Source organism: Python bivittatus, unplaced genomic scaffold (genome assembly GCF_059951505.1).
Source record: "Python bivittatus isolate LINGU-HERP-01145 unplaced genomic scaffold, Pbiv_v1 ctg000350_np1212, whole genome shotgun sequence".
Taxonomy (NCBI): Eukaryota; Metazoa; Chordata; class Lepidosauria; order Squamata; family Pythonidae; genus Python; species Python bivittatus.
This window is the reverse complement of record NW_028277074.1, coordinates 28,268,494-28,282,048: the sequence shown is the minus strand read 5'-3', so window position 1 is coordinate 28,282,048 and position 13,555 is coordinate 28,268,494. Positions and strand designations below refer to the sequence as shown.

At 36.7% G+C, this 13,555-nt stretch overlaps 1 protein-coding gene across 18 annotated transcripts in view; it reads right to left on the bottom strand.

Annotated features, from left to right (window-relative positions):
* Positions 1-13,555, bottom strand: part of DMD (dystrophin) — an 886,326-nt gene that overhangs the window by 123,734 nt on the left and 749,037 nt on the right. For all 18 annotated transcript variants that reach the window (XM_088144802.1, XM_088144803.1, XM_088144790.1 and 15 more), the window contains one exon: positions 9,519-9,665. In XM_088144802.1, the coding sequence (XP_088000928.1) occupies positions 9,519-9,665 (147 nt within the window). The remainder of the gene's footprint in view (positions 1-9,518; positions 9,666-13,555) is intronic.

Genomic DNA, 13,555 nt, shown 5'->3' with positions numbered 1-13,555 from the left:
GTGAAAGCTTTATGTCACAAGGAATTTGCTGGCTATTAAGATGCTGTTAAGAACTGGGTAGCGTAATATAGCAAGACATAGCTATATTGCTTGAAATTATAACAATATATAACAGTGCTACAGGTAGTCCTTGACTTATGACGGCAATTGGGACTGGAATTCATTACTAGATAATGTAAACTGCGACCACATTGCTTAGTAACAGCAATCCCTGCAATTCTGGTTGGCATCGTTAACTGAATCCTATGGTCATTAGGTGAGACTACTTCCTGTCAGCTTCCCACAACTAAAGTTGCCTGCAGGAGGTAAATGGCTGCTGCTGGGTGGAAGAGAGAGTGAAGTATTGCACGGAAGTGTGAGGGAGGGTTGGGGAGGGTGTGTGAGAGGTGCAGTGCTGCACAGGCAAGTTGTGCAAGGGTGCGAGGGAGTGTCAGAGAAGGTGTGTGAGGGTGCAAGGGGGTGCACGAGAAGCAAGGCATGGGTCAGAGGGGTGGGAGGGGGTTGCAAGAGGTGCTATGTGGGACAGGGAGGGTGCGTAAGGATGCCCAAGAGATGTGGCATGGGTCAGGGAGAGTGTGTGAAGGTGTGAGGGGGTGTGCAAGAGGTGCTATGCAGGTTAGGGAGGGTGCACAAGGGTGCAAGGGGGTGCACAGAGATATGGCACAGTGTGAATTGGGTGAGAGGCGCCACATGGGTTGGGGAGAGTCAGGGACAGTGCAGAAAGGTATGAGGGGATGTGCAAAAAGTGTGGCATGGGTCGGTGAGGGTGGCAGGGGTGTGCAAGTGGCCAGTGCAGTGCAGCTGCAGAGGGGCTGGGGAAGGTGTGAGGGTAGGGGAGACTTACCCCAGCGACCTGCAACTTTCCCTGCTGCCTTCCCCATTAACCTTCTGGGGAAGCCAGTATGGAAGGTTGCAAATGGCAATCATGTGACTGTGGGGTGTTTGGCAATGGTTGTAACTGCAAATGGGTTGTCAAGCACCCAGATAGCGATCACGTGACTGTGGGGCTGCTGGGATGGCTGGAACTCTGAGGACTGATTGTAACCACCATTTGTTCAGTGCCATTGTAACTTGGAATGGTCGCTGATGAAATGGTTGTAGGTTGAGGACTACCTGTATTACAATATTTCCAGAGCATATTTAGCTCAAATGAAATATTTCTTAGTTTCTCTTGAGAAAACAGAATCTATTATTTCTCAAAACCTACTGCCTCCATAGAGAGGCTGGCACAAAGGGTAGAAAGGACAAAATCTCATATAAGTTGCTAACAGTATTTAGTGAGAGATTAAGGCAAATATTAAGCAATCATGACAGATTCTGACAGCCCTGGGAATTGACAGGCAGAGAAAAGAGTGGGCTCCTTTATTTATTCTTTGCTATACAGAGGTTTTGAATCATTATGAGAACCAATGAAACCATCTATCATGGTTAGTAACAGAGACACAGCAAAAACAATATGGAACTTTAAATCAATGTGCCCAGGTTTCCCTTTCTCCTGTCACAGGATAACCTTGTTATATTGTGCACAGCTGTCAGTAGGCCTAGACAAAGCTCAAAAAACTGGTATAACCAATTTGAACTGACAGATTCTTATAAAAAACCATATATTAGAAAAGCAGGACTTTCTTGCGAAAGGGACACAAGAGAGACTTGTGCTCATTGTTAGACCAGAAAAATGGTCAGAGACAGATCACCAGTAAAATGCAAGTGGGCTAAAGTAGAAACTGCAGGAAATAGAGTCTGAAGAAACATAAAGTGATTTAGTAAAAACATTTTTTTTTTCTGGCAAAACAAATTGGAAAGCCTAGGCTAGCAATGTAAGATAAAAATAACTTCATTTCCGCAGCATATACAAACATGCAAAACACCGTATTTTAGATCATAAGGTTCTTCTCACTTCCCAATATTCTTTTCAGAAGTTTTCAGGTTTTGTAATGTATTATTTTTATTGTAAAGTAGTGATTCATTAACTACCTCAGGGATTTTAATTTGCTGTTTTTACTTGATACATTTATTTATTTATCTAGTTGCTTATTTGTTTATTTTATTCATTTATTTATTTAATTTATTCAATTTGTATGACCATATAAATTCATGATTCTGGGTGGCTAATGGTACTTAAAAACAAGATTAAAAACACATAACAAAATTACAGATTTTGATGTCATACTTTAATAAATATTGTATTGGATGAAATATACCTCTACTGTGTTTACTGTATTTTATATTATGGAATTCACTGTTTACTGTGATTAAAAAGACTCTGTCCTTAAACCAAAAAAAAAAAAATGGTAAAAAGGTAGTTTTCTGTAAGGAGTATAGCTCAGTATTTCTCAACCTTGGCAACTTTAAGATGTGTGGACTTCAATTCCCAGAATTCTCGGAGTTGAAGTCCACACATCTTAAAGTTACCAAGGTTGAGAAACACTGGGATAGCTCTTTATGCTTTGCTTGCTACTCCCTAACAAAGGCATAACAAGACACTCATGATTTGCTGATCTGCCACCTCTGATCACCTCCAGATGGAAAATAACACTGAAGCTCAGTTAATGTGTTGTAGATTGTGGATATCACAACAGACCTGGTAGCAATAGCTGGAAAAGAAATTTGTTCTATGATCACTGTCTTTATAGCTTATAATAAGAGCTATAAATTGCACTATTTGAAACAAGTTTTCCTTGCAAAAATTAGAACTAGAAATTCTCCCGTGTTCAAAATTTTTATGCTCTTACTTGGCCATTGATTGAGTTCTCACTTAATTTGACCTGAAGGGAATGACAGTGTAAAATTAGATACATTCACATAACTCTCACTAGCAAAAATTCACATAACTCTCACTACGAAAAATCACTCCATGATGGGGTTCAGCACTCTGCTTATCATAATCATCTCCCGAAGATTCCAGATGAGGAGATGGCAGTATTTCAGTACTGACTTTTTCTTAATCATAATCAACATCAACGGTAAAAATCCTGGAAGAAGATAGGAAAAAATTAAAGCTTTTAAAGTTGAAATGTGAACTTTAATTATTTCAATGTGCTTCTTGTGCTATAAATAAAAATTTGTTTCAACAGAAAAATCTGTTTTTAAAATTTAGAGGAAATGGAACCCAGAATATGGAAGAAGGCTGTTTTCAAAGAAATAAAAAAGCCCTTCTTGATAAGAATAGACTGTCTATTGATGAGTTTACCCAAAGGGGGTCCTATTGATTGAAGTCCCTGGTAAGAAAACTATTTTGTGATGTAAATCAACTCCTTATATTCTTGCCAACAATAGAATCAAACAAATCAGATAAATGATAGCTTCTCCAGGCAATCTATTGTCACTACCACATTTTCTAGCATCTCTTCCTTCTCACACCATATGTATTATATTATACACATATACACATGCATAAATCTTCTTGCTGAGAGAGTACATTGCTGCTCTAAGAAGCTGTTGGGGACAGCCACAATAAAGAATACTATTGCCTTGATATTTAGGATTATTATATAGTAAGATAACCATCTAGATAAAGCAGACAGAAATAAAATGGAGAAGGAGATGTTACTATATTATGTCCACAGTAACTGGTCCCAGTGCAAGTTAGCTATAGCACAGATATGTGCAGATTGCTTTGCTCCATTTTCATAGTTAAGTGGAGATTTTAACCTAGATTGCTGGTCTGGGTCCAGCACTACAGCTAGGTGTGCATACCATGTAAAGCCATGATATCTTAAATGCCATTTATTGAATAAACCACACTATATGCTCAAACATAAACCATGGTTTACAAATTACAAGTGCTGAATTCACACAATATGCTAACCCAAACCCCAACCTATTCAAATTATCATGTACTGTATCACGATACCGATAGCCCTGTTTGGGCAACAGTCTTTCAGGAATGTGGGTAAACATATTGTGTGAACATGCAGTCAGCAGCAGAGCAGGGGAAGATGACTTTTAATCCTAAACAGCTCTAGGTTTGCTTTAGGTTAACTAGTCCCACCTGATTAGCTGTGCTGGGCTGAAACATGAGACTAGGGGTAGCAGATCTAGATGACAAAATTACCACCAGGTGGAGCAAAGAGATACCCAGGACTGCTGCTTTCTAGCAATCATCTGGATTTCTGTAGCATAGAAATTCTGGCAACTTTAAGTGGGGCTGTTTCCACTTAAAAAATGGTGGATCAAATGATACAGCTTCCTGCCAAGGTCTGGCAGCACTAAACACCTTGCAAACACTGTTTGACTGCACAGTCAATTATGCCACCAGCTTCCTGGTTGGCCATGGAAAAGTGGTTAAAAAAAAAAAACAGCCTTAGAGGCTGTTCACTTTCTTATGAACATGACCACATTTGTCTGCAGGCCTTGACTTCAGCCCCTCCTTATGAAATTGTACCTACCACACTGCTGGTGATTTGTTGCAAGTAAAATCAGTACAGCTTTGTGACTTTGATTTATATTTGGGTCCCATTTCCAGCTTAATTTCCTGCTGATCCTGTAAGTTGCCTCTATGCCTCTGTTCTTTTATAGTCATTTGCCTTAAAGGATCTCAAGGATGTTACTTTTTATTCGGTCTATTTTATTTGTTCCTCTTGGAGTATTTTTAGATTTAGGGACCTCTAAAAACTTTGTTTTCCTCTGCGGTTTGTGGCTGGTAGCCCACAGGCCTGATGGTTATGGGACACAGGTTTTGTGATCAATGCTGCTCTCATCCCAAACAAATCCTGGTTGTGCTGTAAGCCATTTTAAACACATTATTCCTTCTAATCTTCCAGCCTCAGTTTATTATGTTTGTTTTTTAGGTCTACATGGATTTTACCATATTTTTATCTAGCTAAATGTAATGCTTATGTTTTACTGAGTAAAAACATAAGCATTACATTTAGCTAAATAAAAATATTTTTCATTGTTTATTCATCATTTCTACTAACTTGCATTTTTTGAAAAACCCATGCTTCTGTGTTTCTTCTTTCTTGTAACATTTTGGCAGTTTCCAGGGGCATAAACAGAGTACTCTGTGCCCAAGGCAAATCTCTCAAATGGGTGACCCATTGGTTGAAAGAGCTCAGCTACTGAGCCCTCTCCTCAGTCTGTGGCAATTCAGGGCAGGTAGAAAGAGGGAAGAGACGGAGATAATGTAGCTTTGACCCTATAATTGCTGGAGCAGTGGACCTGAGTCTTCCCTCATTTTTTAGTCTTGTAAAGTATTCTTTCCCTGACTCAGGAAGGGGGAAGAAAAGGCCAGTGACAGTCATGGCACTACTGTTGACTAAGGTGGGGGCTGATTTAGAGTTGAAAGTGACTGTGAAGAAGGTAGCACAGCTGCAGCACCTCCTCCCTAGCCATCCCACAACTGTCACACTTGCCTTTATCAAGCCCAAATTAAATATCTCCAATTTCCACAGTAGCTAAGTACAAGTAGGAATAGATCACTGCTGCAAATTCCACTCAAGTTGCACCCTTTGCTGCCTGGCTCCTAGGAAACCTTTGGGGTCCCATCAAGACGCCTCTAGTGTCATACAACTCTCTTCAGCAGCAGGTTCAGTCATGGCTGCAAAGATCTTCCTGACCATCAGACAGCAGCAAAGAAAGATAACTATTTTTACAGTTATCTTGGGGTCATCTGGATTTTTGCAGCCCTGTTATGATATCCCTATATTGAGGTTCCTACCCCACAATTTCTCTTAACAGGGAAAAATCTAGGGGCTATAGTTGCACAGACAAGGGGAATGCTGTATTGCTTGGGGACCACAAAGCAGCTGCCTTCCTTGTTATGATTTATACAAGCCTGCATTTATCTAAGTGGAAAACAGAACATTCCAGTACCATCTTTGGTTAACAAGTGCTGTTTATCAAAAAGAGGAATCAAATTTATTGTACTAATTAATATTTTAAAATTGATGACAAGCATTGCCACAACATGATTATATGTGACAGAGAGAGATATTCTATGTATGTGGGCTATTAGAGGGATGCATTTTGCACAGGCTATTGTTGGATAAATAAACATCCCCCTGAGTTTCAGCCAGGACTCATCTGCCTTGGTCTGCTTACGTGAGGGTTGTCTCAATGACTGTATTTGGTCTGCGAGTATTTGTAACAAGGACATATTTTCCATAAAGTATCACACACTAGCGTATGTTTCGCTGCATTGTGAATCAGTATAGTTTATATAAAATAATAAAGTTTATATAAATATATACATATAAATATTTATAGTTTATATAAAAATAATCTATATTTATCTTGGTGTGGGCCTTGTTGGGTATACAATTATAGATATATAGAATTTAAGCTGCAGTTTCTGCTAACTGATGGGCAGTTCATAAAAAAATGAAACAGAACACTGTTTAAATTAATTACCACAAAGTGACTAATGATATAATGAAGCCTTGCTGTCTTGTCTTGACTCAAGAGCTCATAGGATATTGGATGCCTTCTGGGGAAAGTGGGTAGGACACTGTATTCCCCAAATGGTGACATCTGACTGATTAGCATCATTGTATAATCAGCAACAGGAAGTTTTGATTTTCATAATCTAATTGATGACTGGGTTAATTGTGTTGTGCAAATTTGATAATATACCCTACACTGAACCCAGAACAATTGTTAAGAATAGATAACTAGTAGTCCTAGGTCACATATACATGGGCATTCTTGGAGGGGCAGATGGAGTAAATGTGAGTTGGGAGGATGCCATAATTAACTTTAATGCAGCTTTAATACAGACTTGTGGTGCATGTCATGCTGTAAGTACCTCATTTTGGCATTTGTGGAATGACATCATAATGTGTATGTTGTCATTTGGTATCATTATGTTCCTGCACATGTGATCTCCATGTAGACTTTGGCTGTTACAAGTTAAGATACTTAGTAAAGGTGATCTGCCCTTTTTCTTGTAGCTTTTTTCATAATGGGAAAGTCTGAAAAGTGTTGGAGAGACAAAAGGGGTTGCCCAAGAGAAAGAGTAGTCAGAAATAAAAATAGTGTCCTATACACTTTTGACTCCTGCCCCAATTATTACTTGCTTTAACCCAAAACACTGATAGGTGTTCCCCCAACAGATTATCTCTGAAAAAATGTGGTCCTATATCAGTTGCATCTGCTATTTACTTCATGATCACCAGTCAGATTTCCCTAGTCCAATTCCAGCAATATATGTCCTAGCTCATTGGGGATAACTTATATTCATTATAATTGCTGCCTAAACTGAGTTTTAAAAATGCATTTGGTTGACTGAGATTTTATAATTAATTCAATACATGCAAAAGACCTGTAGTCTGGAGTTTTAAGAATAAAAGAGGTAACTTGACTAAATCCAAACATTTCCTTCCTACAAGAGAAGGGGCACTTCTAGCTAATGCACAGGTGCTTTCAAGTAAATGGTTCACTGCACTGGTATTTATCATCCCCACTTCAGCAAATTTATTGGAAAATTAGGGAGCCTTATAGATGGCTACCACCACTATTACCACACCCAGCTCTTGAAGGAAAAAACAGAAGTAAAGGTTCTGTAAGAAGTAAAGCTTTGTCAGAAAAAAAGTCATAATATTATTTTATTAAATTTTAACATTTATGCCATTTAATTTTAATAGAAAATGATCAAGTTCTGTTTATATTTTTAATTATTTATGCAAATGTGTCTTTATTATGTGACTATGCAAATAAAAAAGCCATCAGCAATACAGCCTTACAATATCTTAATGAGAAGATACCATCACTGCAATGCTACAAACTTGACAGAAAATAGCATACTGGTAATTAGGAATAAATTAACTAAATTAGTAATGAGAAATGCATACATAGTTAAAACACTGTAGCGAAAACATACTTAAGTAGATAGCTTAAGGATAAATCAAGAAGTACCACCTATGCTTAAGAAATGTGATTATGTTGTAGGGGGTGTCAACTGCAACTCTCTGGCTCATTTCTACTTTGTTACATTCACTGAAGGAACATTTAAAGTTATAGAAAGCAGGACCAGTTCCTTGTAGGCAAATTAACCCCATTTTAGGTATTTCAACGCTACCAGCCCTTTGCTTAAAAAAAAAAAAAAAAAAGATGCTGGTTGTGCATTATGGAAAAAAGTTCAATTATTTTCATATCCCTTGATAGCACTAAGATTGTGTACTATCTGAAAATCATCAACTGAAATATGAATCTAAGGTATAAAAAATATAGCATACAAAAAAATGGTTTCAAGTTTGTATATAATTTCCTTTCTGGATCAACAAACAAGAACATAGGGGTTGTAAAAATTAAGAATACATTAACAAATTTAACTGTTTATAATATTTTGAAGGCCAGCAAAATGAAATGTCTTCTTCACATAAATACATAAACTTAAGGAATTCATTGCACTAGAAGTAGACTAATTAGTTGACATCACTTCTTATTCAAATTATTGGCTAACTTGTCCCACTGATTTCATGTCTTTAACCCGTTATCATAAAAGCAACCAATGGTTATTTTATATAGCTTATTACTTGTTTCTTATAAACAATTTCATTTCATATGATGTCATCAACAGGTTTCTATATGAAATTTCCAGTAGAGAGACAGTAGAATTCTGTGTGCCAGATATTAAGGACACTGTCAGAGGATCATTATGTCAATAAAATTTTACATTTGCCTAATTTTGCAGTAAAATATCTTATGTGGACTTTTTTTCCTACTCAGTCTCTTAAATGGACTAGTTTCCATAAAGAAAACCAACTGGATTTTCTATGCTTCTTCCAGAATTCAAATCTCACATACCAGCAGGAGTGAGGTTACAGAGAAATTATTTTATCCTGAATGATTTAATTAATCTTCAGGAAAACAATTACGGAAGCATCCACAGACATCCCACAACCAACTAGAATATTCTGTTCTCAGTCGTGCCAAGTTTACTGTTTAGAGTGTTACCAATGTCTTTAATGACAATGTTGCCTGAGAGAGAGATAATTGTCAGTGAACTTTCTTGGACACAGAGGACAACAAGTAGGCCCTTCCCCCCCACAAAATGATAACCACCCATTTTTGGTTCTGTTGATATTAATTAATTGACAGTTAAAAGGTTATCAGGATATACATTCCACAGTGGAAGTCCAAAGAACCACTTTGACAGTAATTTTCAGCATAACTAAATTGCATTATGGTGCTAATGATCAACATTAGCATTCTATCCTGATCATTAATAATTATGTAATTTTGAGTAATATTCGCTAAGATAGAGTTTTGAAACCAGCATTTGAAAGTACTGTTAAAACTACTTTAGAAATATATTACATTTTAAAAAAAATATTTTCTAGTTCTTCAGAAAATGAAGCAATTCATGCATATATACATACACACACACATACACACACACACATATAGCATGGATATAGCTATTATCTTATCATTCATAAAATAAGTAATCCCAGTTTTGAGAAAGAATGGTTAGGATCTTTTTGTTTCTTGCTTTGCATGAAGGAAAATCAAGACAGACAAAAACTCCAAATCACCATCCTGACAGTACTGATTGTTCTTAAGGTGTACATTATTACCTGCAGGAGTTTCCATCTTCCATTCAGGTCTTCTAATCGGTTGAGCGTATATGGAGACAGTGGAATCTCAGATGTGGTAAACTGATGAGCTAAGTCATTCATGTTGTTCACATTCTCTTTAAGAGGTGCAATTTCTGCTTGGTAAACCTGTGTAAAGTAACCAAGGTAAAGTTAGGATGCTATAGATGCAATAAAATCACTATGTAAAACAAAAGAAAACCCTATGGTTTCTGCAAATTAGGGCCAGACTACATAGTCAGTTTTTGGATACAGAGTACGAAGATATTTGTTGTGTTCCTCTAGTACTAGTACTCTAGTTCATAGTCCCACATGAACCTCTACATATTAGCTATACAATAATTGCTGGTATTGCTTCATTGAAAATACAGGGTAAATATGTTTTAGTAGAAGGCCAAACAAAAAAGCTTTTCAAATATTTAAGAGGCCATCAAAAAGGGAGAAAAAGGGGAGGCTGCCATATTCTTAATGGCATTGTAAGAGCTTAGAAGGCCTTGCAACTCCTTAGCCCCCTGCAGATTTTATGTAGCAGGGTTCCTCAACCTCAGCAACTTTAAGATGGGTGGACTTCAACTCCCAGAATTCCCCAGCCAGCATGGCTGGCTGGGGAATTCTGGTAGTTGAAGTCCACCCATCTTAAAGTTGCTGAGGTTGAGGAACCCTGTTATATAGGATGTTTGGGAAAGGCAAACAAAGACTCTATAAAGAGAGGTGTGTGTGTGTGTAAAGAGAAGGAGAGGGAGGGAGGGAGAGACAATTTGATAAACCACTGCAATCAGCTTCATAAATTAAGGGAAATATTTTTTTCAACATCTTTCACCTAAAGGGAGTTAAAGGCAATGTATTCTGAAAAAAATGATAAACTTGATTTCTAGATCTGAATAATTAGATTTACTACATTAATTTTCTTTAAAGAGAACAGCTACGATTTCCTTTTCTAGTTTTATTTTATTTTCATGGGTGAAAATATTTTTTTGCCCTGCTTTTGATATCTCTAATATTAAGATCTTCAACTGTTGACCAAAGTGGAGAAAAAAATGGAATGAAATAAATATGCTTGCATGATACAAATGACAACTCTTTTTTTCTACTGTGTTTTACACAATATGAAACACACAGTGATCTGCCTTGAAATCAAAGCTAATATGTCTGTTAAAAAAAAAGAATGGAAACACTGCTTTAATCGATAAGAAACTATAGGCATAGTGCCATCAGGGTTTAGTTTGCTTTAGATGATAAAGCACCTTTATTTAAAAGCAGAACAAAATGGAAGAAAACAGTCTTTTCTTAAAACAAGATATTTCTTTCCCTCATAACTCATCAGCTAATTCTGGATATAAATGTTCAGCTGTATGTTTCATTCTAATCTGAACTTGAATCTTGAAGGTGATATGTTCAATCAGGAAATTTCCACAGACGTAAAAAAGAGCATACATGCTCAATGGGCTGTTTATTAGGAAACAAATAGTGACAGACAAGGCCAACTGATGCTCTAAGCACAGCCCAACAATGGTGTCCTTTGGCCATTTGTGAAGACTCAAACTTCTAAACTTTAGTCACTCACCATGCCAAAGAAAACCTTTTTAACAATGCAGATTAATGTTGAACGTGGCAAATAAAAATAATTACCAAAAAATTGACTAAAGTTGAGTGGCAGTGAAAGGGTTAAAGACATGATAGTTTTGGGGGGGGGGGGAATTCTGTGGTGTCTCCTTTCCTTGGTGCCCTAAGCATGTGCTTATTTTGCTTAATGCTGATCCAGAGCTGGCAACCAAGAAATTCAACTTCTATTTGTACTTTGGCTCAGGAACCCATCTTTGCTGTGGGAAAATGAAACAAGTGAGAAGAATAAAGCCAGGGAGAAAAGCAGAGGAAGAATCCTAATTGATGATTTAGAAAGCTACCTAACTCATCTAGTAATTAAACATTGTTGTTCCACAGAGGGTGTCAATGCTATAATACCTGCCAGTTCACAGCCCTAGAAGCCAAAGTTTAAAGCAATACCTCATACTAATAAGTTTGATCAGTCTCAGACTTTATGTAAATGACAGAAGAAGACTAAATAATCTATAACTTCCATAACTGCTTTTTTTGCTCCAGGGATTAAAAGACATCCTTTCCTCTATTTCATGCTAAACTTTGTAGAATCTGATAGATTCCCTCATATCCTTCAACCAAAGTTCTATAATCTGGGCATCAGTTGCCCTTGACTAGGCAATCTTTACCAGACTGAAAGCAATGTTTTCAAGCAGGAAGTTCAGAATAACATGATCTCTAATATCTTGAACCAAATCCAACCCAATAGTCTTTAAATTATTATAGTGGCATTGGACTTCCTAATAACAGCTACCAACGTCATAGAGTTAATCAATAAGCTTTGTCGTAACATGATAGATTTCCCTAAACAATCATTATCAAACCAATATTAAGATAATGAACAGTGGGAATATAAATAAATAAATATAGGTTTATTTCAGCATTTCACCATGGCATATATAGCCCCTCATTTCTAATGTCTAAGCCTCATTTCATATTTACCCAGTGTCCTTAAAAATCTTTCTTCCATGCTTCATTTGTACTGTGCATAAGAAGTCACAGACTAGATGTGACTTTATAGATTACAACACAAGCTGAGGATATGGTTAAAGAATCATTCCTGAAGGGTTACAAAATAAAATTGCTTTTGAGTTATGCTTGATTTCTGGTGACACATGGACCCATCCATACAATTATCATATGGAAGTACTTTGTTATTTCTCTTTTCTCAGGAGGTTTAACTTACTAGTTTAGCCTACAAACAATTCATTCCAGCTGTTCCCCCATTCAAGTACTAATTAAGATCAAGTTTGCTTGCTTAACTTTCTAGATTAGCCAAGATCAAGTACCTGCTAACATATAAATCCAATTCAGACAGAAATGTTAAAAGGGCTTGATGAAAACTGTGATGATTCAGGGTGGTTTTTAACTTACTCAGGTCAGGATAGAAGTGTCTAATATGCCTGTTTGTAATTCAGAATCCTCTATTGAGCATAATTAATGTTTTGTACCTTAAAGTTTAGGATGCTGAAAAGAATGGGGCATCATGCTCCATGCCAAAAAGCAATATTAACTTTTGGTACTTGTTCACATAACATCATGGTGCAGAGGAGAATTAGTTTCATTAATATTTGCAGTTGCTGCAATAATAGCAAATTAATTGCCCAAGATCACTTTTTTGTGTGATTGTGAGTACTCAAATTAACTTTCTTGAAAACAAAGTTTAAATTAACATTATTAAGAAAATATTAATGCATTTTCCTGTTTTTTTCAAATCTGAAAATAAGGTCTTAAACTTTTCTTAAAAATAATAAACTTATTAAAATAAGATTAAGCTTATCTCAAGCTTTCATAGGTTCAGAAACATTTCCTTATAAAATGACTGATTCCAAATGCAGGAAATAAAAGTAATTGCTCAATTCACTTGTTAACTTTCTTAGACCTTCATTCCTTCAGACACATTATAATAACTTCTAAAAGCAAAATGCAGCATTCAGATACCCTCCAAATTATTTAGTGAAATACTTTTGTAATGGTTTTCCACTTGTATAATGAAAATATAAAATTAACTCTGGAGAACATTTCCAAAATATATTTTGCAGGTATTGCACATTCAGTTCCTTGCAAGAAAAACTTGCATTCATTGTCCTCTAAAACATTATTTTATTTTATTATTTTATTTTATTTTATTTATTTATTCGGCTTGTATGCCGCCCATCTCCCCACGGGTGACTCTGGGCGGCTCACAATAAAAAAGAAAAAACACAATTCTCTCCAAGATGGTTAAAAACTATAAATAATTAAAAAAACATTAAAAATGCCCTAAAAAACCTCCTCTAATTTTGGCCCTATAGAAACCTGTAAGATGCTGGGGGGGGTGGCAACCCATCATCCCACCAGCCATCTCCACAGGTCAGGGAATTTCGATTGGTGGGGTCTAGGCAGAGAGCCTTTTCTGCTGCAGTGCCCGCCCTATGGAACAT